The sequence below is a fragment of the Hippichthys cyanospilos genome, chromosome 9 (assembly GCF_059441005.1).
Source record: "Hippichthys cyanospilos isolate Australia breed blue-spotted pipefish chromosome 9, RoL_Hcya_1.0, whole genome shotgun sequence".
NCBI lineage: Eukaryota > Metazoa > Chordata > Actinopteri > Syngnathiformes > Syngnathidae > Hippichthys > Hippichthys cyanospilos.
Genome location: NC_142377.1, coordinates 20,437,848 through 20,463,860, shown reverse-complemented (window position 1 = coordinate 20,463,860; position 26,013 = coordinate 20,437,848). Strand labels below are relative to the sequence as shown.

At 39.0% G+C, this 26,013-nt stretch overlaps 1 protein-coding gene across 1 annotated transcript in view; it reads left to right on the top strand.

Moving 5' to 3' along the window:
• The window catches only part of nxph4 (neurexophilin 4), a 40,621-nt gene extending 16,134 nt beyond the window's left edge, over nt 1–24,487 (top strand). The window contains exon 2 of the mRNA XM_088423445.1: nt 22,351–24,487. Within this exon, the coding sequence (XP_088279571.1) occupies nt 22,351–23,175 (825 nt within the window). The 3' untranslated portion in view covers nt 23,176–24,487. The remainder of the gene's footprint in view (nt 1–22,350) is intronic.
• Nucleotides 24,488–26,013: the final 1,526 nt, after the last annotated feature.

Sequence of the window (26,013 nt, the reverse complement as noted above, 5' to 3'; positions counted from 1 at the left end):
AAATCATTTACACATCAGCCCACCCTCCTGTTTTCATTTAGTGCTGCTGATGTAGTAAAGATGAGATTCTCTTGCCAAATGCCTGAACTAATGTTCTCAATTTTTGCTTTTCATTGAGCCATCAAACGCTGGGGTGGAGATTACATCCTGTCGACCGACCGTCTTGCACCCGATTCATTGATCAGACTCAATGTCTTATTACATGTCGGTCCTGAAAATTGCATCTGATTCTCCACAAAGAAAAACATCTGGGCCAAGGGGAAACTGGACCTAATAGTGTTGCAAGGGTGCAATCGAAAAGCCTGGGTGCCTATATGGAATTATGGCTTAAAATGTGTACAGTAAGGAAACAGAAATGTATTTTTGTTTGGTACATAACTGTTTATCATACTGGTAATAAACCGGTAGCTCCTTGCGTTAATAGTACCCAAGAAGTAGTCCTCCATTTCAAAAAGGTTGGTGTTACACTGTTAGTGGTGCTGCTGTTATGTGCGTTCTTCACATGCCTTTCATACTCTTTCTCTGTCTTTTTATGATAAGATGGGGAAAAATACCCTCCACTTGACTATAACAAAGTGCTCGTTTGCTCAATATCAGACGCGCCTTCAAAGAAAAACATCCATTTCACTTGGTAAAGAAGTACTCTCTCTCTTGATGCACTTTTTAAGATGTGTCTTTCAATGCTGTAATTGAAAAAGTAATCAAGAAAGTAATATTTGGAAGCTCTTACATGTGAAAGGATAGCTGACGCAAAAGCGTGCGCTCGTCGCCTACAATTGTGGCAGCTGTGTCATTGTTTGTTGTTTCACAAAGTTGGCTGTCACAAATGTCGATAGTTTTTGTTTTGTTGTTATTTTGGGATAAAGCACCAACGTGGTCCAAGAGAAAGCGATGTTCTCACGCTTTTTCTTTTGTTTTAACTATGGCAAGCAAAATTGTCTTATCCCTTTCACATCCCCTTTGCTGGACTGCAGAAAGAATTTAGAGCACTACATAAAACCTACGACTACATAAAATTAATTTTGCTTCTGAGATTCCCTTTTCAAATATAAATTTTGACTCAGCATGGGCATCAATATACTATATAGTGTATATAATGTATATATATTATTATATTATATTCACAGTGTGTTCATTCGTTTTGCACTTCAGGGCCACTATAGTGGGCGGGGAAATTAGGGAAATGAGCCACAATGTTGTATCACAATCTGGTCATTTAAGAACCACAATCTTCGGCAAGTCTCGAAATTTTCCTTGGTTGTGTAATTTTTCAACTTCAGATCAAGGAGTAAATTTTCTATAAATTGGCAACCACTTTGCTTGAAATGCTTTGTTTGAAAACATAGTTCAGCAAGCCTTGAAATGAAAGTTTTTATCACATGAAGAGCAGAAAAAAAAACAAGTAGAACAAGACAGTCCTTTTTTGTTTTTTTGTTTTGTTTTTTTTGGAAACATTAGCTGACAGCATCCAGCATGCATTATCTATTGAACATTTCTGCGTCAGGATACAGCTCAGACATCCTGAGGCGAAGCAACCATTATTGTATCAGGCAAGGTAAATATCATCATCACACACACGCACACACACAATGCACACTCACATCACAATGTCACAGTTATAATAATAATCATAATGGTACAAATATGGCCACTGGGATCTCCACTTTGCCTTTTCTTTTTTTTATATATACCCTACTGGAAAGGTTGATATCGGAGTGGGTTTGTGTTGCTGAAAGCTTCAAGATGCATAATGCCATTATCCATTCAGCCGGCAGAGCGGTTTGTTATGGAGGATGCATGGAATGGAAGGGAGTGAAAATGAGGGGAAAAAAGACATATATATAGACATATATATATATATATATATATATATATATATATATATATATATATATATATATATATATATATGAAATAAAGATGAGTGCTCCACTGGACCACAATGTAAATATGGCAAAACAATCCAGTAAGATATACTGTACATGGCTGAGCGGAATTCTAAACCTCTGGATTCCACATGTATGATGCTTTCTGCTCACTGTGGAAACCCCATTCAATGGAATATACTTTCTCTTGAATTTAATCAGATTTGCCGTTATTATTCTGGACCGACTTAGCGATCAAAGGTGTCGATTGTAAACCAGAGCCCCGTGTAGGGCGGGAGAGGGATGGGTATGAATATGGGAGGTGTTGTGACAAGTAGTGTAAGCACAAGGTCCCAATGCACTCCAACCACAGAATTAATGCATTAAAAAAAAAAAGTAAATGCAAATTACTCAAATATCCACAATTAGACTGAATGCGCAGTACCGACCAGTAAATTTGAATTGGTTTTAATGTCTCATGGCCTCAAACAAATTAAGAAGTTAGGGAATTAACTTGAAAATTCATAGCTGTGAATTGAAAATCCTTCCAATCATAAACCATACATCAGTAAACTGACAGAAATGAAAAGATGTGCAGAAAAGGAGCCTACAGTACTTAAAAGAATTAGAATAATATAACAAATTCTGTTTTAGTGAATGTTTTCTGTTTACCTTATAATTTCATCAATATATCTGCTGATCTACAATTAAGGAGATGTGATCAATATTTTGACTGATAATGGTGTGAAATTCTACATGCGACAATTGAATTAATTATTTAACAATAGTGTGTTTATTCAAAATCAGCATAGTTAATGGCAGCTTTGACTGAGTTTCCTGAGTGTTGTGTTGCAGTGTACCACCCAAAAGTGTGTGTTTGAGAGATTCTTGGAGAAGGTTGAAAAAGATAAACAGAGATGATGAGTGGATGATCTGTTCCTTTGTGCTATTCTTAGCATCCTAGCAGAGGGGAGCTATACTAATGAGGCCTTTTGACCTTGCCACTTCAGCGCTCAAGGTCACCCTTGCACCAATGCATTGTGGGCGAGGTGTCCCGGAGCGGATGAAGCAGAGGAGGAGCGATGATTCTCGCAGTTGTGACATTCCACTCTCCTTTTGATGGCATAACAATCAGTCAACATACATGGAACGCTCCGTAAAGTGCTACGAGTCGGTGTCAAACAGAACTTGGAGTTAAAGTGTTATATTTTCTTTTCAATCGCACCATGCAAATTTTTCATCTTTAACCCGATAGGTTCCTGTTGTGGGTCTGAGGAAAGAAGGAAGACGTGAAAGTGTAATATCATGAAAAGTTCACTTTAAAAAATGCCCTGTCAGCACGTTTGATAAAGGTAGATGGCTATGCGTTTTTTTTTGTAAGAAGCAGCTTGTCTATCACAGAAGTAGCTTGTGTTTGGCCTACCACATAAATGCGAAACACCCAGCTGCAACTGCAGCCACCGTTAACGATAGCAAAAAAAAAAAAACCCTAACCAAGCCTTCACCAAGCTCAAAACTCTGACACCCCACGTTTGAGCAAGTCTTCACAGGATAGGATGGACCATGTTTTATTTGCTAATTATTTGGCGATGAAAATCGAATCATCTCCTTAAAGTAAAGAGATTAGTCTCTATTAAAGCAGAAGGTAAACGGCTACAACTTCATTTGTGAAACGAAATAAATGACTGCCTATATCAGTCTTTACATTAAAGCAAATTGTTGAGGGTTTTTCTCAAAAATATTTAGGTGAGATTAAAGCAATTATCCATAGTAATTAATAAACTATCTTAATTGATTAATCCCTCATTTCTTTTAATCCCTTCATGACCCATTATGAAGTGGTCGATAAGATGACAGGGAACAATTTTCATTCCCTTTTTTTAATTGGTCAATTTTTTAATTGTCATTTGACTTAATCCATCAACAGTAGCTTTTCATCACCAATACCTTGTTGCATACTGTATGAGATAAGGAAAGGAGACAAAGAAGAAACAGGGTTGAAAAAGGCATTGTAGAAAAATGCAGATGTACATACTAAATGTTGACTGGAATCCACCTACCTCCCCTGCTTGGATCATTAATTTGTGTTCTAATTAGCAGAAATGTCACAGTTGGAAAGTGTGTGCGCATGTATGCATGCGTGTGTGTGTCCTGTCTCTTTGACCTGCCTTGGCTACGGGTCTCCCGGCTTGTTAGGAATGACAGATTGATGCTCTCCAGCGTCTTGCCACCCCTCCCGCCCACCGCGGTCTCCTACACATCCCACCCATCTGCTCTGGATGCACGCCAGCGTCTTTAGCACGCTGGTGTGTGTGAGCTTGTGTGTGTAGCGTGTTGTTCAAGATCTCACAGTTTTACCTCATTGAATAAATAACTGCAAGACCATCAGAGCCAATTCGCAGGAGCCTGATAGCTGGACTTGCTTGCTCAGTCACAAGAAGGTGACTTTTCCAGGAATACTGCAATAATGTCTGAAAAAAGAGCTACCTGTATACTTCAATCAATCAATCAATCAAATTTTATTTGGATACCCCTAAATCACCGAAGTCTCAAAGGGCTTCACAGATGAAAAGAGTCATACAGAGACATCTTTTCGGTGTAAGGTACACAACAGCATCCCCTGTCAAAGCTCCCAGAAAGAGAAGGAAAAACTCAAAAACCCCAATTAGGGGAAAATCAGAAACCTCCAGAAGGGACTACAGGTGGGAGGAGCCACCTTCCAGCCACCTTATATTTTTTGTCCAAAAGCAATATGGCCTCTGCACTTGTGTAGTGCGTTGTCCTAAAAACAGCTCTTTTGTGCAAATGAGATCAATTCTGTACTACAACATAAAGATTCAACAAACTTTACCACACCCAAAGCTAAAAGAGAGCACAGGTAAAAACATGAATGACCTCTACTACGATTACTATTTTTTTGCAATTACGTTATTTTACAGCAAAAAAAAGAGAGTAAAATGGCAAATATTGGCCAATCACAATCAATCATATCAGATCAGCGTAAGTAAAATGATCAATTTCACTTAAAGAAAAAAAAAAACAAGTTGTGGACTTTTTTTTGCCATTTAACAGCGTGGGTCTGAATGAAATCATTGAATAATCAATCTCCTTTTGACATCCATCACAATATAGACATTTAACATTTAGATGAAAATCACGGGTCGTTCAACCTTGTCTATACTCCACCATGCATACCAATGGGATGATGTCAAGGGTGTAATATTCAGACAGTTCACAGCAGTCCATCTCAAACAGTGGGGCGGGCTCCCCTGAGGGAGTTTCGCAAATTAAATGCAATAATACGTAAATCTTTGAGATGAAAAACATAATTTTGCGACATTTTCTGATTTATCTCTATTATACCATCTTCAGCTGACACCGACATCACTGTTACTAGTGTCTGGATCTTGCTGCTTTGGGTAACATGCAATCAACATCAATATTGTTTTCGTCTCTGCATTTTATTTTCCTCACTGTGGACCAAGAATTTATTGATTCAAATCTGCACATGCATGGTAAAATGGCAGGAGGGAGCAGGTGAAACATTGGTCCTTAAACTGGGTTCGATCAAGCACTAAGGATCCTGTGAGCCGGTTTCGGGTTGGGTGGAGCTTCCACTGCAGAGGTCAAGACACACCCAACTATTTGTGTTCACTTGTGATGACACACCCAACTTGGCCATCTCTGGCTGCAGATTTTCCCGTTACATTGCTTGGCCCTTGGCTTTTGATTTTAATTAGAAAAAAAAAGATTTTATGAGATATTGGAATTTTTGAAGCCTGAGAAACGTGTCTGTTTTTCGGAGCACATCCTTGTTTTGTTTTGTTTTTTGTTTTGTTTTTTTCTCATAAGGCCTCAGTGAGCATTTTGTTACCCCAGGGTCAAAAACAATCATTTAGACAGTGCCAATATCCACTCTTCTCTTGTGTTTCTTCCGGACGTTTCTTGAAGCGAAAAAAAGAAATATATCAGCGCCACTATCTTTTGACTGGTGACATCACGTTGAGAAAGTGTGTGTTTACTCAGAGTGTATTTATTGAATCTATTTGAGCATCCGGCGACCAGCCCAGGGACAGAGGAGAACTGTTCCATGCGGTAATTGAACCGCAGATCTCCAGACTATTAGTCACTCGCCTTGGTTTTCTCCTCCGTTTCTTATTGCGGCTAAGTCAACACATGCAGTATCGGTGCACTCCTTCCCCTCCTCCTCTTCCTCCTCCTTTTCCTCGACAGTTTAATTACAGTAGAAAAAAAACGAAATCATTTTTGCAGCCGGAAATTTTTCGCAGCAGGGGACTTTTCAGGATAGCGGATCTATGTCTGTAACGTAAACATAAAAAACGTGTTGCGCAATTTACAATCTGACTGAAGTTGAAAACAAAACCATCCAACATTTAAAAAAAAGTACAAAAAAATTGTCAAACTTATAATAAATGTTCATTTTCATACTTACGTCAATTTCTTGCGTAGTTTTTCACTTTGCTTCATCCGTCTTTCATCTTTATTACTTTTTTCACACGGGGGGATTTTTTTTTTGCACATGCAGGTTTCGTTGTAGAGGAGATTTACTGTCGTAAATTTAAAGAAAATATCTTCTTGCCCAATACTGCCCGAAGACTCTTGGAATAGGCTCCAAAACGCCTACAACCCTTATGAGGTTTAGCGGTAAGCATGGGACAGTATCAGTCAATTTTCTGTTATTTTAATTTGTTATTTCTACTTCGTGCTGATAAAACCGGTCCAAGTTTACAACCCATTGCCATAAACCAATACAGTGGGACCCCGTGTTACGAGATTAATCCGTTCCCCAGTTGGGTTCGAAGGCGAATTCACCATATGGTGGGCAATCCAAATCTATGTTAAATAGCTATTGCTAATAGCTAATAGCCAGGTAAAAACATCAAAATTGTACAAAAAGATTAAAAATAGGTACCCAAATAGTATAGTAAGTGCTAAGTATATATAATATACATGTATATAATCAGAAAACATCATAAATAAAATATATAGAAAGGATTTATTTACCTTTGAGTGCTGCTTGTTATGCCCACATTCCCTAGTAAGGGTGGCCTAGGCTAGGCTGGCTTCATATTTGATTATCTCTTGCTTCGTTTCCATATAGCGGTAAATCATCTTCTTCCTTCTCTTTAACATCACTAGCAATCTTGGAATGCACGGCTCACCCGTTCAACTTTGAATCAAGCAATAAAATGCACTCTAAATACAGTTTTGAAAGCATTCACGATAGAACAAACCTTTACCATTCGACATTTTGAAACGAGTGAGGGCGACCAATAGAGGACCAGCATCAAATCATTGTCCAAGACAAGTGGAGGTTTTGCACAATTTAGTAAATAGACAAATGGCTAACAAATAAATATTGAGGACCTGCATGGACCCATGCTTGGTTATTTTGCAAAAGATTCTGGCCAAGGCTTTAAAGACTGAAAATTCATCGCTCTTGTTGATTGTTTGCTTGGGGGTGATTGTTGTTGTTGTGCACTTCAAGAGAAAAATGACAGTTTGCCTGGTGCACGGAAGGAGAAAAATAGGAACATTTTCATCCTTTGTCATGTTTTCAAGCTGATGGAAGAGTTTGCAGACACACGAGACACATAGGCCAGCCAGCGGATAACCTCTCACGGATAAGCACAGTGGAGTCTATTGTGTCTCGTCTCATTGGCTGCTGTTTACGTTCGCTTTGATAGCGGCTCTCGAGAGAGTACGTATGAAGTAGGAATGAAGTCTCTCTCTGTGTTACGAGTGGCACTTACCTTGCTATCGATATCCTTGATTCTAGCCGTGGGCAAACCCGTGGGAGTATTTAATGCAGGCCGCCACGTAATAATTTTTCAAATAAAAAAAGCCTCGGAGGGATGACATCGTCCTCAAACATCCTTCCAGATATGTTCCTGCGAATTTGTTTAAAGAGGTTTGGGGCATAGAGCATTGGATATGTCTTTAATATGTGTATGTAATTTCCTACTCTTTACTGTGCTTTACTATTAGGTGTTTGTTTAATTGTGTTTTTTGTGCAGGTTTCCACCAGAGTTACTTGGAAGAATCAGACTACCCATAATTTAATACAGTCCTTTAAACTTTATTTTATTCTTCTAAAAGTACATTTGGTTAGATGTTTCAAAATCCTGTTTCAACATTTATTAAACTTTTCCAAGAAGTACCGAAATGCTTGGTTTCCTACTATTAGTTTAAATAACCTAAATGCTCGAATTTCATTGAATGGATTTTTGAAAATATTTCTAATGGAAAGGTTGTTCATTATTTTTGCTCAGAGGAACTATTCTGAAAAGCTATTCTAAAAATCACCCACAAATTCATAATATATTTAGTAATACTGAAAGTTTGAATTGTGTCACGTTAATATCTTGGAGTACTTAAAGTAACGCTGTGCATGTACATGTAGAATGACTTGAGGGACTTTGTATAAACCAAAATGTCCCCTTATAGGAAAAAGGTTCCACAAAGTGTGACCCTCAGAAGCAGCGAGTGTATACATCCAGCATGCATCTGCGCTCATCTGGCAGCTCGTCCTGAGCTACAGAATGAGAGCAAAGCCTTTGGTCAGCACTCTGCTCGTCCAGATGGTGCATTTGAAGGGTCCCAGTTAGGGGTCCCGGTGCGGTGCCCTTGAAGCCGGGTGATTTATACGCCGGCAAAGGCGTGTGAAAGGCGGTGCGAGGACACACAACTCAGCCGTAGCCTACATTGTGTGTACACTCTTGTGTGGTGGCCTTTCCATTAATTACCTTGCTGGGAATGGCTGCGTGCTTCATGTCATACTATTGGAAATGTGTGCGGTTTGGAAAAATATGCCAAAATAAAGTAATTGAACAGTATTTTAAATGATAACTGCTAACATTAGCATTTATTCTTAATTCCTAGATGGTTAACTGTTGAGTGCCTGGCTACAAAATGATACAAATCAGAGGTGGGCAGTTTAACATAAAACAAACTAACTACACACTACAATGCCTACTGTGTGTTCCCTTGGTACTAGAGTGCAATTAACAATCAGGTCCACTAGGGAGCACACACATATCGTTCAGATTCAAGTACACTCCAGAGAGATCCGGTCATTTTCAAAAAAAAACAAAAAACAAAAATTCAACAAAAACAAAATTCACGTGGTGCACATCATCATCGTAAAAAGCAAGGTTTTGCTGAGCTTAATTTGATAATGCCTTTTTTATTTCCTACTATCTAACAAGAACCAATCAGAGTAAGACCTCTTTGCACGCAGAAAGGCATCCCAGAATGCTTTGCTCAACTTGTCAACGAGGAACTGCACACTTTTGATAAATGTTGTACCGTTGGGAACATGAACACATCATTTAAGGAATAATATATACAATAAAATCCATGAAATCCAAAAAGGAGAGTTTTCTGCTAACAGTAGCTGCTAACGAATGAGTTTTAGCTGTTTAGACGCCGACAAGCAATTATGCATTTGCACGCGATAATTTTGACCAAGAAATACAATTCATCTATTTTGGTTCAGCCGCAAAATGTAAAAGGTTTCAAAACGGCCGCCCTGTACAAAGTTTCGTCAAAATATTTTTTTGTCCTGCTCAACTCATACGGGATTGAGAAGCTCCTTGGTGGAGGTAATAATAACAGAGGAGCGTGGTTGCTTCGCCCTCAAAGACACAGATTATTATTTGCTGTTCATGTGCTTGTAGTGAGAATGAAAAGCAAAATGTCACTGTGTTCCCCTCGCCGTTATCTTTTGATGGAGTTGTATCCCCTTTCTTTACTTCTCTTCAATTAATGACAATCAGCTTTCAGCGAGTAAGGGCTGACCTAAGGTGACTAGCTGGATAGATGCTTCTTTTGCTAGCAGGCTTGTTGAGACTTTTTCAAGAGGGCCCTCTGCTGGCTACATTTACAATTTAAAATATTTCCAAGGTGCCTGTGTAACGTCGGTGATATGTTTTTGTCAAAGTACCGCAGATTTTGAACGGTAACACGTCTTTGTCACTTTTGTAGTTAAACCGCTCAGTTTTAAGCAGCGCAGTTTCACGCGCTTGAGTAACTACTTCACGGCAACTTCAAGTCATTTCCCAACGAGCGGTGGGTTGGCAGATCGTGAATATCCCTTCAAAAAAGGACAACGGATCTTCAAGTTGCATGTTGCCTTTCCTGTGAAATTTTACTACCCAACAAAACAAACAAATTAAATTACATTACTTTGCCCTGAGGTTTGATGACTTGATCCTAATAAAAAACACTACACGCATGCTAATGAATCGTATATCTGCTGCAGTGCTAACCCTTAAAATATTGGAACACAAACAGTGGAGCAACACATATGGATGTTTAATAACGACACTCGCAGACATATATTATTAATGCTCTGCAATCAACAAACAATTTTACTACCGTACCAAGACATTGAGATAATTGTGAATGTCTGTATTTTAAAGTCCCTGGTGTTTAAGATGAGCGCACAAAAAGAAGCAGAATCCCAATGCTCACTGAATTCAAGCAAAAAATACAGCAAAACCTATATTGTATTACATTAATTTATATTAGACCGTTTTATTTACTAGCCACCATGAAACAGTCTCCCATCAAACAAAGGGTAAACAAAATTACTGGTTTTGAGCTGGGACTGCTATTTTAGTCACCACCAGCTGCACTCTCCACTAGTAAACACAAGCAGGCGCGTTACTGTTGTGTTGGTGCAGTTCTCGTGAGGGTGTGTTGGTGCTGCTCTTATTTCTAAACATGCTCGCATGTTCAGTTTGTGTTGAAGACATGATGTTGCTGTAACTAGGAACTTTGAAAAACACACATAGACTTTCTGTTAAATTTGTCGTTGGTGCAGATTATAGTACGGTGCTAGAAAAGGCTAGTACGGCTCATAGGTCGAAAAATACAGTAATTGTGCTGAATTTATGTGGAGCAAAGTGGAATTTTTGATTGGCCGTCAAATCTGCCAAATTGCCACACCGCTTGTCAGCATTCCAAATTTTGAATCACAGACGACTTAGAGTCTGATACTTTTGTCACCGATCCAAATCCAAGCAAGGGGGATTTTGCCATCTCAGTGATCACTTATAGTTGATGTCTTTGCAAGGCCTCTCCTCTTCCTCCCACTTGTCATTATGCAGATTCGGTGAGCTCTTTCCACGGACTCATTCCCTTGTGCTTTCTTCTCATTCTTCATTCGTCTCAAATGTTTCTCTTTGCGCGCCGTATACGTCGGCGCATCAATCACTGTCGCTCAGCGTGTCACTCACGCCGCCACACCTTTCTTGTTTCGTCTAACTTCAATGCGTTCCCAGACAAACATCTATGAGGGAGGGAAGTGATGAGGGCAAGTAGGGTGTTTGTGTGTTTGCAATCGACTCAAATATATGTTTACAAATGAGAAATTCAGGAGCGAGACATCAGCCGCACACGCGCAGCGCGGCCGACTCTTGCAACAGTTATTTAGATGAATGATTAAAGTTAAGGCACGGCCGGCGGGACTCCCGGCACTCTTGTTTAAGGAGGAATGGAAGAGCTGTCATTTTTTGATGCATTGCCTGCCACGACGAATGCAAACGAGGTGCCCTCGCTCGACAAATGCCACCCGGCTTCCTGATATGCCGCCCCACCCCAAAATTAAAATAAATAATTAAATTAAAGTGTTTCCTGTTGTTATCGATCAAGGTCAGCGGAGAGGTTCCCCTCAAGATATGAAAGTGTTGTAGGGAGAGTAGCTATATGGACTAAAGCAGGAGGTCTCGTAATTTTTGGGTCCGGGTGGGAGGCTCAGTCGCATAGTCGGACAAAATATTCATACAACTTAGAACTGCTTCAAACTGACATTGCTACACAATGGCGACCTGGTGGAGACAAATAATGGCAAAACATAATTTACAAAACCATGCCAAAAAAACCCTATACAGTAGCTAAACTTGATCTTCATGAAGTCTCTGAAATCACGTTGTCTTAGGTGAGATTTTGTTGAATAACCAGTAATAAATAACACTAATTTAGTGTTATTCAGGTGCATGAAGTAAATATCAATGGTCTACTATGGTCTAATTTAGTGTTATTTATTACTGGTTGTTCAACGAAATCTCACCTAAGACAACGTGATTTCAGAGACTTCGTGGAGATAAAGTTTAGCTACCGTAATAGTTTTTTTTGGCGACATATGAAATGCTTACAACGCAGGTGCCAAACTCAAAACCCTCAAAATGTGGCCTGCAAAAGTAATTAAAGTCAACTTTAATGCAAAAATCTGTACTAAAATTTTACAGTCAGTAGTCTCAAATAATGTTTGGATTCATTTTGATTCAACGTTTTTATAAAAACTAGAGCAATTATAGAGCAACATACAATTTTTGACCTCTGGTTCAAAATGAGTAAGCTATCAATTTGTTGTGTTTGTAATAACAGGCTGAGAAGATTAAACATTCATTTGATATACCGTCTAACAGCCCTCTGCAGCTACCTGTAACTACAAATTGGAAAATAATGACAAAAAAGAATTTGACACCCTTAGTTTACAATTTAGTTCATTGTTTATATAAATAAAGCAAAACATGAAGACAGATTTGCTGGAGGTCAAATGTCTTCTGAGGAAGAAAACAAACAACCGTTTATCAGCCATCTTTGTTGTTAATATTCACTTTGAAGTCGCATATGGTACGATACAAGTGGGATACTATAAATGTGGCTTCCCACTTTTCAGGAACACAAACATTAGGCCTTTGAAGAAGAGCTTGGTATGATAATGAAAGCATAAACATTTGTTTTGGTGAAGTGATAAAGCCCTTTTGTGTTGTTGGGAATGGGCGCAAGCAACCGTTACGTGTCTAAATGAACAATTTTAAAATCAAATTAGATGATCCACATGACACAGGTGACCCTGTTTTCACTTATTCTTTATGATTGGAAGTGGTCAGTGCCTTCTTCTGTACCCTGAAAATACACAGTCACAAAGGATTTTTAAGCACCGGTGAGGAAAAACAGTCGATTGTGTTTATTGGATCAGTATTCTGTGAATAGGAGTCGCAAGAAATATGATTCTGTTGGCAGTCGTGCAAGAGGAGTATACGAGATTGAATCAATAAATCAAATAACATGGTTGATTTTATTGGATTCGGCTTTGTAACTTTTGAAATGGGCTTTGCAAAAGTTTGTTTGTGCCAACCGCGCGCTATCTTGTACTTGAAAGTTTTTCCGATGAAAACGAAGCTCCGTTATTCTAAACCATTGTTACTGTTTCCGATTGCTTTTCCAGCAAGTGATTAATTGTCATTCTTGCGTGTTCACACTTTGTTGTGACATATTGCTTTAATGATGCTGGAAAGCACTTGAAGCGTAAATATTAAAGAGCGTAAATGAGTTAAATGGCTTACAGTAAAGAAAGTGGATTTATTCATCCATCCATTTTTTTAACCGCTTGCCCTCAATAAATCAATATGTGTAAATGATTTACTTTAGTCTTTCACTGACCTAGAACGATATTCAGTCTGTGACTGTGTTGTTTTAAAAAAAAAAAAAAAATAAGTTGGAAAAACCTTCGCAAAGGAAAAGTTCTTGTAACCATGAAAATTTTCAACTTTTTTGTGGAGTCATATCATGTTTTTTTCTAACCCAACAAAAAATATTTGATCCAGAGGCACAACTGTCAAAGAAGTGGATTGTTGGTTGTTTTTTTTGTTTTTTTTAAGCGTTATTATAACTATACAGGAAAAAGGGAAGCATTTGACTGCACTCTAGCAGTTTGCTTTTTAGCTGCGGGTACAAATGAATTTGCAAAAAGTGTCACAAAAAATACACCAACCAAAAAACACCAAGCATCAAAAGATGAAATTTGGATCTCCTTTTTATTCTGTTATGATTTTTTTTCGGGTGACCCTCCAAATTAAAAAAGTTTGTTTGGAATGTAGTTTTCGTCTTGCAATAAATAAGAATCAAAGAGGCCTACTCAAAACAAATCCTTTAATGCTCACTGAGCTCAGGTCTTAATTGACATCATCCAATAAGCCAAACAAGATGAAAAAAAAGACCATTGATATTTACTTCATGCACCTGAATACAATCCGGTGAGCAGTAGAGGATTTCGGCACGTTCCTTCAGGCTGTACCCGCAATATTTTGCAATATTGTTGGCGTATTACGCTTAAGACAGCTGGAGCACTGACTACATAAATCCTTTTTGGTGGCATTCGACACTTTGCAGTTTTCTTTCTCCCCCAACACTTCTTTAACTAAGAAATTATTTCGCAGCCGAGCGGGTCTTCTCGAAACAACATTACAGATATTACTTCTCAAGAAAGCTCTGATTATTCCTTTTTGGGTGAAGTGATTGCAGTCTGAGCCTTATTGCGCTCATAATCTTGCGCATGGTGTATATATATTGTCTTTTTACATTTTCCTCCTCATATTGTCTCACGGACTTCTTTGCTTTCTCCACTCTGTTCCTCTTAATCATTTTTTTTTCTCTTTTCGTCTCCCTGGCTTGCTGTTATCTGTCTAGGCTCCATTTCTGTGCGCCCTGATACTCCCTGGCATGCTAGCTTTCATTTTCATGATAATCCAGTGACTCTAGCGGACTGCAAAATCGCGTTGACTGTCTTTTCTGTTTCTCCCTCAATCTATCCATCCCCTTATTGCTTTAGCATACTTTTTAACCCCTCTGCTTTTCATGGCACGTTGTGTAATTAAATTGCATTTTCACTTTGATTTGTCTTTATTTGGGGGAGGGGAGTCAGGAACAAGGTTTTATGTGGCATATGTTTTCACAGCAGAATGGAGGCATGGGCTGTAAAATTGAAAGCGATGTCATCCATGGTGTATTTTCCCTCTTTCGGAAGAAAAATCCAAAGAAAAAGCTCAAATAAACTCATGTTCGAAATAAACCTTTAATAACCAATGTTTTCAAATGAGTGCTCCATTTTTAGACATATTCTCAAACTATTTACTTCAAGCATCATTACAATAAATGCTCTCCATGTCACACAATAATGACCAGTAGCCCTGAGTGTTCTCAACCTTTTAAAAATTGTGTTCTGGTTTTCTTTTCGGAGGGATTCTTTTCTTTGAAATTTGAAAAGCTGGCTGGACAGCATACATAAATATCAAACATAGATGTAATTAATCATGGAACACTAAAACACGAAAAATATTAACATGTGAAAAGCATTTTAAGACGGAGCTCTTTTTCGATTGCCCTGTGCAGTATTTAGTAGTTTTACAACCAAAATGGATCACAAATCCATTTCGTCTTGAAATTTTCACTGAACTGAGGTCTCATGAGTCGCCTTTGATGACGATCCATCTTTTTGAATGTCGCAGAAAAAAAAATGCACTTACAAAATGACTCTTGATGCTTGATGAGTTGAAGTCCCTGGGGATGTCATCCAGGATGGTGGTCCATCTTTTTGAAGAAATGCTGTGAAATAGAAAAAAAAGTCAAAACAATTACGACGAATCCCCGCGTTGAATATTTTTACAGTATTCCCACATTGATGCTAGTGAGTTGAGATTTTGCATTGCATCGTCAATGATAACCTGTCTTTTTAAATGTTGCAGACAAAAAGCAAAGCAAAAAAAAAAAGACAACATAATATATTAAGTGTTTCATTCTGGATGCGTGTGTCCTCAAAATGAATCATTTAATGCTTGCTGAGCTGAGCCCTCACACGACATCAACATAAATTTCTGTTTGTTTTTCATTGTTTCTTTTTGAGTATCAGAGGAAAAACCAATCTGTATTTTTTTTTTCTTTCAAAATATGACAAATGTCAAAACAGAGTGGAGTCGTGGGCTGTAAAATTGAACATGTCTGAGCCACTGGACCACACTAGAAACCCATGTCCAATTTACCTTTCCACTTCCATACTTTTGCGTCTTGTATATTTGTTATACATTGCTAAAGGGACAAAAGTAATGGTACAACCTAGGGATGGGCTTCTTTCATGGATCCCCAGACTGGAACTTAATCTACTGTTTTATAATCAATTTCAAACAAATGGCGGTAGTCCAAAGCAGCAGTGCGTTCCAGTGGTTCGAGTGTCACAGTTTCGAGGTTCATGTTTCAATTTGATTGTTAGTTTTTCGGTTCTGTTCATCATGACCATTTCAGCTGTAAAAATTAAGCGCATTTTAGCTGAAGTTTCACCAGAATATCTCCAACGTTTCGTGAGTAGTGTTAATGTGAACATTCCAGCGAAGACAAATGAATGCTCCCGCAGGATGAATAAAGTATGATCCAAAAATATCTATTACTCCCTCTAAATTCATCTTTATGAATCCATATAAAGGGTCTCCAAGGCAGATCATGGGGGCATCTCACTTTAGAATGTGAACTTGTGCTGGGAGTGAAACTCTTCACTTTGACTCTTCCCTGTGACGGTGGATCGATACGGCCCGGAGCGCCCATGGAAATGAATTGATTGTCACAGATAAAAGTCCAATTAAACAAAAGAACAAGCGTAGCAAAGTGCTTGCAGACAGGCAGCTCTCATCTTGTCTTTTGTCCTCCAGGGGTTGAGAAAGGTTTGGAAGTTACTGATGATCGTGGGCGTAAAAGCGCATCAGATACCTGCACGCCGCAGACATTGATCCCGCACTTCCTTAATGATGAAAAGAGATCTTAATTGTGGCCATATATCAGCTTTCAGCAGTCAATTCTGCAGCTCATCTGACCTTTTCTCGTTTAATAATAGTGTGAAGCTCCGCGCCGTCCGGCCAGTCGCATGCATGCATGCACTTCTCATCCCATTTCCTGTCACTGTTTCTGAGTTGTAACCTTTCTTGCAGAGGAATAGTTGTGCTCATTTTTAGGAATAGTGAAAACCGTTTTTTTGAGTTCTGTATACAGTCTTAGGGCAGAGGTGGGCAGTTTATTGAACCTCAGATACATCAAATTAATATGTAATTTTCCATAATTCCTCAATTATCTAGAGAGGTCATTTTCTTTTAAAATTGCCTCAAATCCTTGGAGTTTTAGAGTCTCAAAAGTAAAAACTCTCAAATTTCTCTAGCCCTAAAAGCAGCAGAATGGTTATCTTAAAATGTATTTATAATAAAACATCTGTTTTTTTTCTCTGGAAAGCAGTGATCAACATTTTTGCCTATTCCCAGTCATGTTACAAACAAAACTGACTGAATCGTTTGTGCATTTTCTGCAGTGTTAATTTGAAAAATTGTTATGTTTTTTTTTAACAAAGGAATGGAAATTGAATATGATTTTACGTATCGCATTCATTGAGTAATTGATAAAATATTTCACTTATTCATCAATTATAAGATATATAGAGATATATCTGTTATTTTGGAGATACGTACAAGCCATCAGTGTTTTTTTTTCCTAGAGTTTCGAGCAAAAATCTGAATTAATGCTAAAAGAAAATGTCAAATTTCACAAATGGCTGCTTATAAAAAACTCATCTTAAGAAAGAGACCTGCTTCCAACTGTTTATTCACATTCTCAGTTGTTTAAATATAGAAATATAAAAGAAAATGACCCAATGCATATAAAGCCAAGACACATAATTTACAAACATTTGCTATCTTTACACAAACGCACTATACAAAACGCCCAAAACAGGCTAACAACATAACATTTTAAGCAATGAATATTTGAACACTAATTGAAACAAAAACCACATGGACATACAGTATATGTAATAAGGCTGAAAGGTAGTCTCCGAGATTCTGTTATCTGCCTGCGGGTTGCCCTGACAGTTCTCCATAAAAACACAATGTGTGCTAAACCAGCTGCCAGTTATTTCTTCATAAGAAACAAATTTCTAACTACATTAAAATGTGTGTAACTCCTAAAATATCAACACTTGGTATACACCGCTTGTGGTCATTCAGACCATGCTTTGCACCTGACCTGCTCTATAGATCCCTTACACTTTTGACATCAAATAACCTCATTAAGAAAAAAAGGGTTTGGTCTTTTTGCACTGAGCTAGACCAAGCCTTAAACTGACCTTTCACCAGGTTTTGCCTGTCTGACTTTGAGCCCCATCACAATCCTTACATTTCATTTTCCGATGTCCTCGCCCAGGTAGTTTATAGGCTTCTGCGTCGATGCTTTTTGCTCAGATGAACCCCCAAATGAAGTTAAAGATGATTAATGCTCCCCTATTCCAAGCAAATGTACACGAGCTCCTCCGCTCATCGCACTTGTGCACTAATAACATTTTCCCTCACCATCTCCCCCTGTCTCACAAGCTCTGTAATTTGATTGCGTGCTCTATGATTGTTCTGTTATTGAGTTGCCACGATCATGCATATGTATAGGTCCTCCACCATGCCTATTCCATCATCAGCTACAATATCCCGAAGCATTCTGGAAAACATAAGGCTCATTCATAACTGCTGGGAAGCCCGACGATGTGTTGATGTGCAAAGTTTTATCGCCCGTGCGCCCCAAGTGGCCGAACAGAGTCATTCTATAGACCTCCTTCCGAACAAGTCTCACGATATTTAAGTCCTACTTGATTTCTTGATGGCAGGCTGTAACAAATATAAAACCAGCTCAAATAAAGTTTCAAAGTGAGACTTGCACATGTGTGACTCTCCCACCTACCTTTGCCGTATGGTATCCATGTGCTATAGTGTGTTGATTCCTAACTTATTGTGTTTACATCCGCATGGAATGATTTTCCATCAGCAAAAAAAAGTTTCTACTCACTCGTTGTCGCAAACTAAACAGGGGTCAGTCAGCCCGGTGTGACCTCATATTGCAAACACCCGCTTTTGGCCTCAACAAAAGTCCATACTGTATGGATTTTGTGTCAAAAGAAAATGGCTGGTATTTTTCTTAGAAATCCTCACCATTTAGATTGATTTACTGTCAACAAGGAGTGCTTTCTTTGGAGTTACACTGATAAACTTCATCTGTTTATTGCCTCCTGGTGGCATTTTAATTCACGGAAGGACTCTTGTCGTTATAATTTTGCGTCTAAAGTTGGAGACTTTTTCCCTTCCAACTAACTTTTTTTTTCTCTCAAACCTAAGATGATTGTGGTTTCAATCCTGTCATTTTCGTGTTGATGACAGCAGAGGATTGTAATGATACGAGTGCACCACGACCATTAGTGTACATGTTGTTTTTTTTTTCTTTTTTTTAAGAAATTAAATTCAAGATCTTTATCCACTTGTGGAGAGAATATTACATCAAAATTTAGTTTGGAGATATAGATGAGTTAATTATGTTTACGCCAGAAGAAAAGGCCTTATTGGTCTACTCTAAACCAACAAGTGGTACTTTTACTCAAGTACAGCGTTTAAGACCTTTTGCCACCTCTGGTTGTAAGGAATGATTAGGCCAGCATCGGCACAGTGTTGGCCTGACAGCTGGCAAAGTGTGGTGTTAATTCACACCGCTGCTGACGCTGGCGCATTTGTAAGAAACCCCCATTGTGCATGCGCTGATTTATGTGGCATATTCTTACCTTCGCAAACATCCCGGAATGACGCACTGGCCTGCTGTCATGGCATGAAAGGCGGAAGCAGGGTATGTGCAAGATCTTCAGCGGGTCATTATTCCTGTCATGAGTCATTCATCAATTCCTGGCATTTATTTTGTGGTAATTCACTCTTACAGTGGTCAATAAGCATTCACTTATTCCGCCGTCACTTATTGTGTCATCAATCAATCGGTGCAGAAATCGCCCCGTGTTAATGAATGGCCGGCAGAAATAGATACATTAATTGAATGACTGAATGCATTAGCTGGCCTGAGTGATGCACTGTTGCTTCTGCTAATAGCAAAGCGGAGCTGTTATTAGATTTAGTGATGGATGAGCTACGTCGCCGACCTGTCACTTCAGCCTTTAACCGAGATAGGAGTACGTGCATAAGGAAGCTATAATGGACATGTTTTAAAATGTTCCCTTTGTTCCATTGTTTTATTCAACAGCAGATTCATTTGAAATGACTCTTATTGTCATGTCTTGCTTGGGTTTCGTTCTGCTATGGGTTTAGTTGGAGAGATTTGGGGTTGTTCAGCCATTAAGTTTGAATAGTTTCTCCCCACCTTTTTGTCCACCTGTCGCCTGTGTGTTCATGCCCTTGCGTGTCACCCAATCAACTTCCCCCGCCTCTTGTTCTCTCCCAATTGTTTCGCATTGTTTTGTAATTAGAGTCTTGTGTATTTAAGTTGTATGGTAGTCACCGTTAGTCGTCGGATTATTGTAATGGGGTATCCATGGGGTAATGTAATATTAAAAACTGCTCGAAGGTGAAGATTTGGTGTATATTTGTGATTTAAGGTATGAATTAATATGCAGTATGCAAATCAAAAAGTTTTTAAAGGGCTTCGGTGTTTGGTTTTCCACTATACACAGCAAGGCTTGGTTTCTCTGAAACAGCGGGTGTGTGCCGGACACGCATTTTAAAAATCAGATCTAATTTGCGCATTTTGCCTCTTTTGAGATCAAAGTCGGAAAAGGATGGATTATCGGCTGTCTCTAAAAGGATATCCTGCTTGATTGTCTTGTAGTTTTAAGTGGGGTTTTTGTGTGGAAAAAAGTATAGGCAGGCAATCTTGAATGTTTTTGAGTGTGAAGACTCATGATTGTTGGTGAAAATATGGTTATGTGTTGTGGTCGAGCTTAAACAATAAAAACATTTAAAACGTTTGTGACTGAGGTGATTCAAACTGAATCATATTGTTCCACTATAATGAGATATGTATCTAATTGTTTTTATTGGAGAGCACCCACAATCAACCTCAACTATTTGGTTACTGTTTAATCAGTGAAACTCAAATTAAATCAAAGGGGTTACGAATAGGGCTTTTGCTGAAAAACATGTTGCAGTCCAAAAAAAATGAGATACACTTTGATTGAAATGGTAAATTGAATGCACTTAGATTTTTATCTACATCATATGCTGTCCTTTAGCAAGCCTCATCTACATTTTTCATACATTGTACACTAATGAGCTAATGCAGATATGTCAATTACTGCGGAAAAGTTTTGTCATCTCACGGGTCAATGTTAAATATGTCTAATTGCATTGTACTAGCCGCTACATATTACGCAGAGTCTATTTTTGTATTCTGTCTGCCGTGTTAGGGTGTGAAAGGTCAACAGCAAGTAAACGAAGGTCGCTTGTTGCCTAAATTTGGTCATGTGAAATGAGCAAGATTTACATTTGTGTGGCATTGGTCATCTTGATCACGTCGCACTTTACAAAAGCTGCAAGCTCATCTAATGTGATTAATGGTGTTTTAACATTTTAAAAATCAATTAAGATGTTAAATACAGCATGTTGATACACTATTCCAGTATGCGTCTTTGTGTATTTTCACATACTTGCATTCGACTGGCAGCAAGAGTGCGCCGTGACTGAAGACGCATGAAAGAAATTTCAGATGTATCGTCAATCAGACCAGAGAATATGCAGCAAAAGCAGTCGATCAAAGGCAGAGAGCTGTCTAAACAAGCAAACAAACAGACACGTGTCTATTGTCTTACTAGCGTGTTTTGTTTAGCACTCTGGAACTGGAGCATTCAAGAGAGTGTTCACAAAAATAGATTTTTTCTTGAAATTGGACAGATGATCGCACAGACATCTAACAAATCGGATGTCTGTAAATGTTGCAGCACTTAGCATCACAGAGTCATCTCCTTACGAAATATGTAGGCTATTTGGTTGAACTGGATTTTAATTATGGACACTGTGGGTCAAGAGACCAACTAAGAACCAGATTTAGGTTGCAGGTCCCAGCAGAGGCGAGTGTTTGAAAGTACTGCACAATTCGACTTGTTTTTAAGATTCACTGTGATTTTAGAAACGTTTTGAAATTCCACTCACAGTGCACTGCAGCACAAAGTCAAACCTAACAATAGAAATGTTCACACTGCGCAGACTGACTGACGACTTGACGGCTCACTCTGGGCAGGGGGTCCCTGGTTTAAATCGGTGCCACTACCAACAAATGACATGTTGAGGTTAGAGTAAATGAGCAATGTTCTCATTTGCACTAGGCCCGTTCAGTTGAAATGTCAGTTGTTCATATATTTTATATTTGATTGTTTTATTTTAGACCTTTGATGCCTTCTGTACAGACTTAACTGTACAAACTACTTGGCTGCTCCCTGTGTTTGTGTACATGTTTCAGTTTTACCATTTGTTTTTTTTTTTTTTTTGTCAATTTTGTGTGTTTGTGAAATTGTCCTGGTACACATGTTCCCAAGATTTCCAATGAATTTGCGACTTCCGATTCAGAGGTGAAACTTAAAGCTTAACAACATCCACTGTTCAAGCCCATTTGTGTTGAAAGCAATTGCTGTTATGCTGTGCACGGATTATATTTATAAATTGTGGAGATGCATAAATTGGTCTTGGTGATGTCCCATTCCTGTTCCGCCTGAAAGGCAAGGGCACAAGCACTTCTATGATATGTTGATGTTCCAAGAATGGAGTATGAAATGCTGGATGGAGTCACATTCGAGCATGGCAGATTAATATGTTTTTTTTTCTCACACCTCCAGGTCCAAGGGTTGGAGAAGAGAGTGGACTTCTCAGACCTGGGCTCAGTGGGCTCGGCGGTGAAGACTCTCCCTTACGGTATGGGTGTAGGATCAAGCGGCGGACAACCAGGAGGAGTGGTTAAGCCGCCTTACCAAACCCGGATTTTCTCCGCCTCCTTCGACCAAACTCCCATGAAAGCCAAGCCGCCCACGTACAGTTTCTATAACCCATATGATGCAGCTCGCAACCAGTCACTGTTGCTAGACCAGACAGGCTACCGCTCCAAGCGTAAGCCCTCACTGAAGACGTCCATGAAAACCAAGAAGATCTTCGGCTGGGGGGATTTCTACTTCAACGTCAAGACGCTCAAGTTCAGCCTGTTGGTGACGGGGAAGATCGTGGACCACATCAATGGGACATTCACCGTTTACTTCCGCCATAATTCCTCCAGTCTTGGGAATGTGTCGGTCAGCATCGTACCGCCAACCAAAGTGGTGGAATTTGAGGTGCTCCAACAGCAGCAGCAGTTTCTGCACCCCCACAGCCAACAGGAGGTACAGCTCCAGGAATCCCAGCAAACCACCATCGACCCTAAAGAGGTTAAGACGTTCAACTGCAGAGTGGAGTACGAGAAAACTAACAGATCCAAGAAGCCCAAGCCCTGCCTGTATGACCCATCTCAAACGTGCTTCACGGAGCACACCCAATCCCACGCCGCTTGGCTGTGTGCCAAGCCCTTCAAAGTCATCTGCATCTTCATCTCCTTCTTCAGCATCGACTACAAGCTGGTTCAGAAGGTGTGTCCGGACTACAACTTCCAAAGTGAGCACCCTTACTTTGGATAAGCCAAACACAGACAGTGGTGATGACGACAATGATGGGAATGATAGTCATATTGATTACAAGGATGGAGCAGGGGACAGTTTCTTGCTTCTACATTGCTGTGAATTGTGGATTCAAATCAGATACTGTGGTACCTTGACTTACAAGCGTCCCGACTTTTGTTAAGTTATGAGCCGTTAATTGATTATATTTTCGCGCAGGAATGTGTGTGTGAGGGAAGGGAGGTAGGTTTGCGTGCACGTGTGTGTGCTCGCAAAGCACTTTCAAATGTTTATTGAACAGTGTAAACAATGAAACACAAATAGAAAATGAAAACACTTGCACTGAGCACAAAAGATGCTAAAACTCAACCAACCGTGTGTTAAAAGGCCAATCAGGGCAGGTGTCACACATTGCAGGATCGGCATGATTATACTGAATGAAATCACTTTATTTCTTTATCTTCTTTATTTATGTATGGGGGGTGCTTGAACCGATTAGGTCAATTCATTGTAATGGGGAAAGTTGATTTGACATATCAAGTCAAGGTACCACTGTATCATCAAAGTTATAGACGCCAAGGTCGATCACCCCCAACTCCCTACCCATCCAAAACTCTGGTAGGTTCTGTTTTTGCAGTTATTTTCTGTAAATATCGATCTCACTCTCGGCAAACTTGTTGTTTTTAAATCATTGTCTCTTTGTGTTATTCCTTTCGGACAAACGGTACACTCTCCTGAGTAAAACGCCAACCTCCGAGGGAGCCATCATTCATATATCCTGAATCTCACAAAAGTGAGTACACCCCTCACATTTATTGAAGAATTGTATATTATTTTACGGGACAACACTAAAGATATGAGACTTAACTGCTATGTAAAGTAGTCAGTGTACAGCTTGTATACAGTTAGAGTGTGTAAATTTACTGTCCCTTCAAAATAACTCAGCACTTAGGCATCAATGTCTAAACGGCTCGCAACAAAAGTGAGTACACCTCTAAATGGAAATGTCCAAAAATACTATTTTCCCTCCCAAGTGTCTTGTAACTTGTTAGTCTTATACTTGCTAGTGTTAATGCCAAACATTCTCTCAAACTGGTCACTGATATTTTAATCTGGCAACTCCTATTTACAAAAATGTGAGGGGTGTACTCACTGTTGTGACATACTTGTATGGTTGCTGTAGTGTTTTTATTTGGACTGACTGTTAATCACCCACAATGTCCTACATTTCTATCCACCGGTTATAAGAGAGTTATGTGTATGAGAAATGCTAAGCTGGGTATGCATACAATATGCTGTATGAAAAAAGCACATTAAAATATTTTAAACTGTCTGTCGTTTGCAAAGTGAACTTTTTTTTTTCCTTTTCAAAGCCCACAAGCATAATTTAAACGCTGAGGACCATACTCCAGTTATCTGGACAAGGACAGTCTTATGAATTAAGTTAACATTTCATTACGATTACGAATATGTGTGCCAAGCTTACTGTGAAGATATTTCCATTTAATTTTCTGAAACATGTTGGAGGAAAGTTTGTTTTCTGCTTGGAATTTGGACAAAAAAGCCCTAAGCATCTGAAAAATGATAACTTTCGACTTCTCCGGAGAGGCGAGATGGTTTTATTTGATATACATTTCCATTACACAGTGCGTATGCGGTAAACGGAAAGAAAATTGCTATGCCGCACTGAGTAATGTGATATACTTGTTTTGTTTGCTATGTGCAACAAACTTCCAGGTGATTTCCCCTCATTTTATTATGTTCATGATGTGATTTGTCTGTGGAGAAAATGATGTGACCACAAGTGACTTTTTTCCTGCTCACTGCATGATCTTATGCTAAATTTAAAGCAAAAGCAATCATATTTGCGCAATGATTTAATTGAACCTTCCCGCTTTAAAGCCGCCGTCTGTCATATAGTCTGCCTTTCATAGTCGCCGATTCATTTTCGTTTATCTTCGTGTCAGAGCCGACGAATCAGCTGTTTGTTCTGCACTCTCTTCGTTTCAACAAACTGAATATGCATCTGCCTCGTTAAACTGTGCCAGTGAAAACACCAGACGAGTTGCGGACTTGTATATGATGCATTAACAATTAGTCTCTGGCGGCTGAAGCCAGAGGTCAATGGTCTTTTGTTGCCACCGTTACTGACGAAACCTGCTCGGTTTGCGCTGAAAACACTGATATCAGTGCATATTTTATGCCAGATGGCTGTATAATGTACAGTTCCTCAAAAACGAACTTCGCACATTTAAAAAAATATAATTTCAGTGTTTGTGAATCATGCGGCACAGAGGTAAGGTTTACATTTTGCCGCATGTTTTTTCTGATGGCCTTTGCTTTAAATTCATTGTTATTGGTTTTGCCAACACGATGTTGCCGAATTATTAATACGCTGAGATAAAGTATACAGTACCAGTGAAAGCTTGGAAACATATTCAACATGAGAAAGGGCCACCGTCTTTGTGGAGTTTTCTAAAACAAAACATGGACTTCAAATGCTTCCGTAATACCCAATAACAAATACATTTCCAACAAAGCAACTAATTTTTTTTGTAGATGACCTAGTCTGTTGTCCACATTGCTTTTATCAACAATATTCTTCCATCTGAGATTGCATTTCAAATATAAATCTAATTATTACATATTGACATCTTGGAATTTTGGCCTGCCCTGAACAATCGGAAGATATTTTTAAAAGAAATTTAGACAGGTTTACTGTAATTTCAGGTGTTTTTTTGGACCAGATCATTCATAAGCCTTTGTAATACAAAAGCGTTGGCCAAAAATGCCATTTTTCCCACACAAACGTCTCAATTTCTCCACATTTAATCAAATTTTCAATGTTTTTTCTGTACT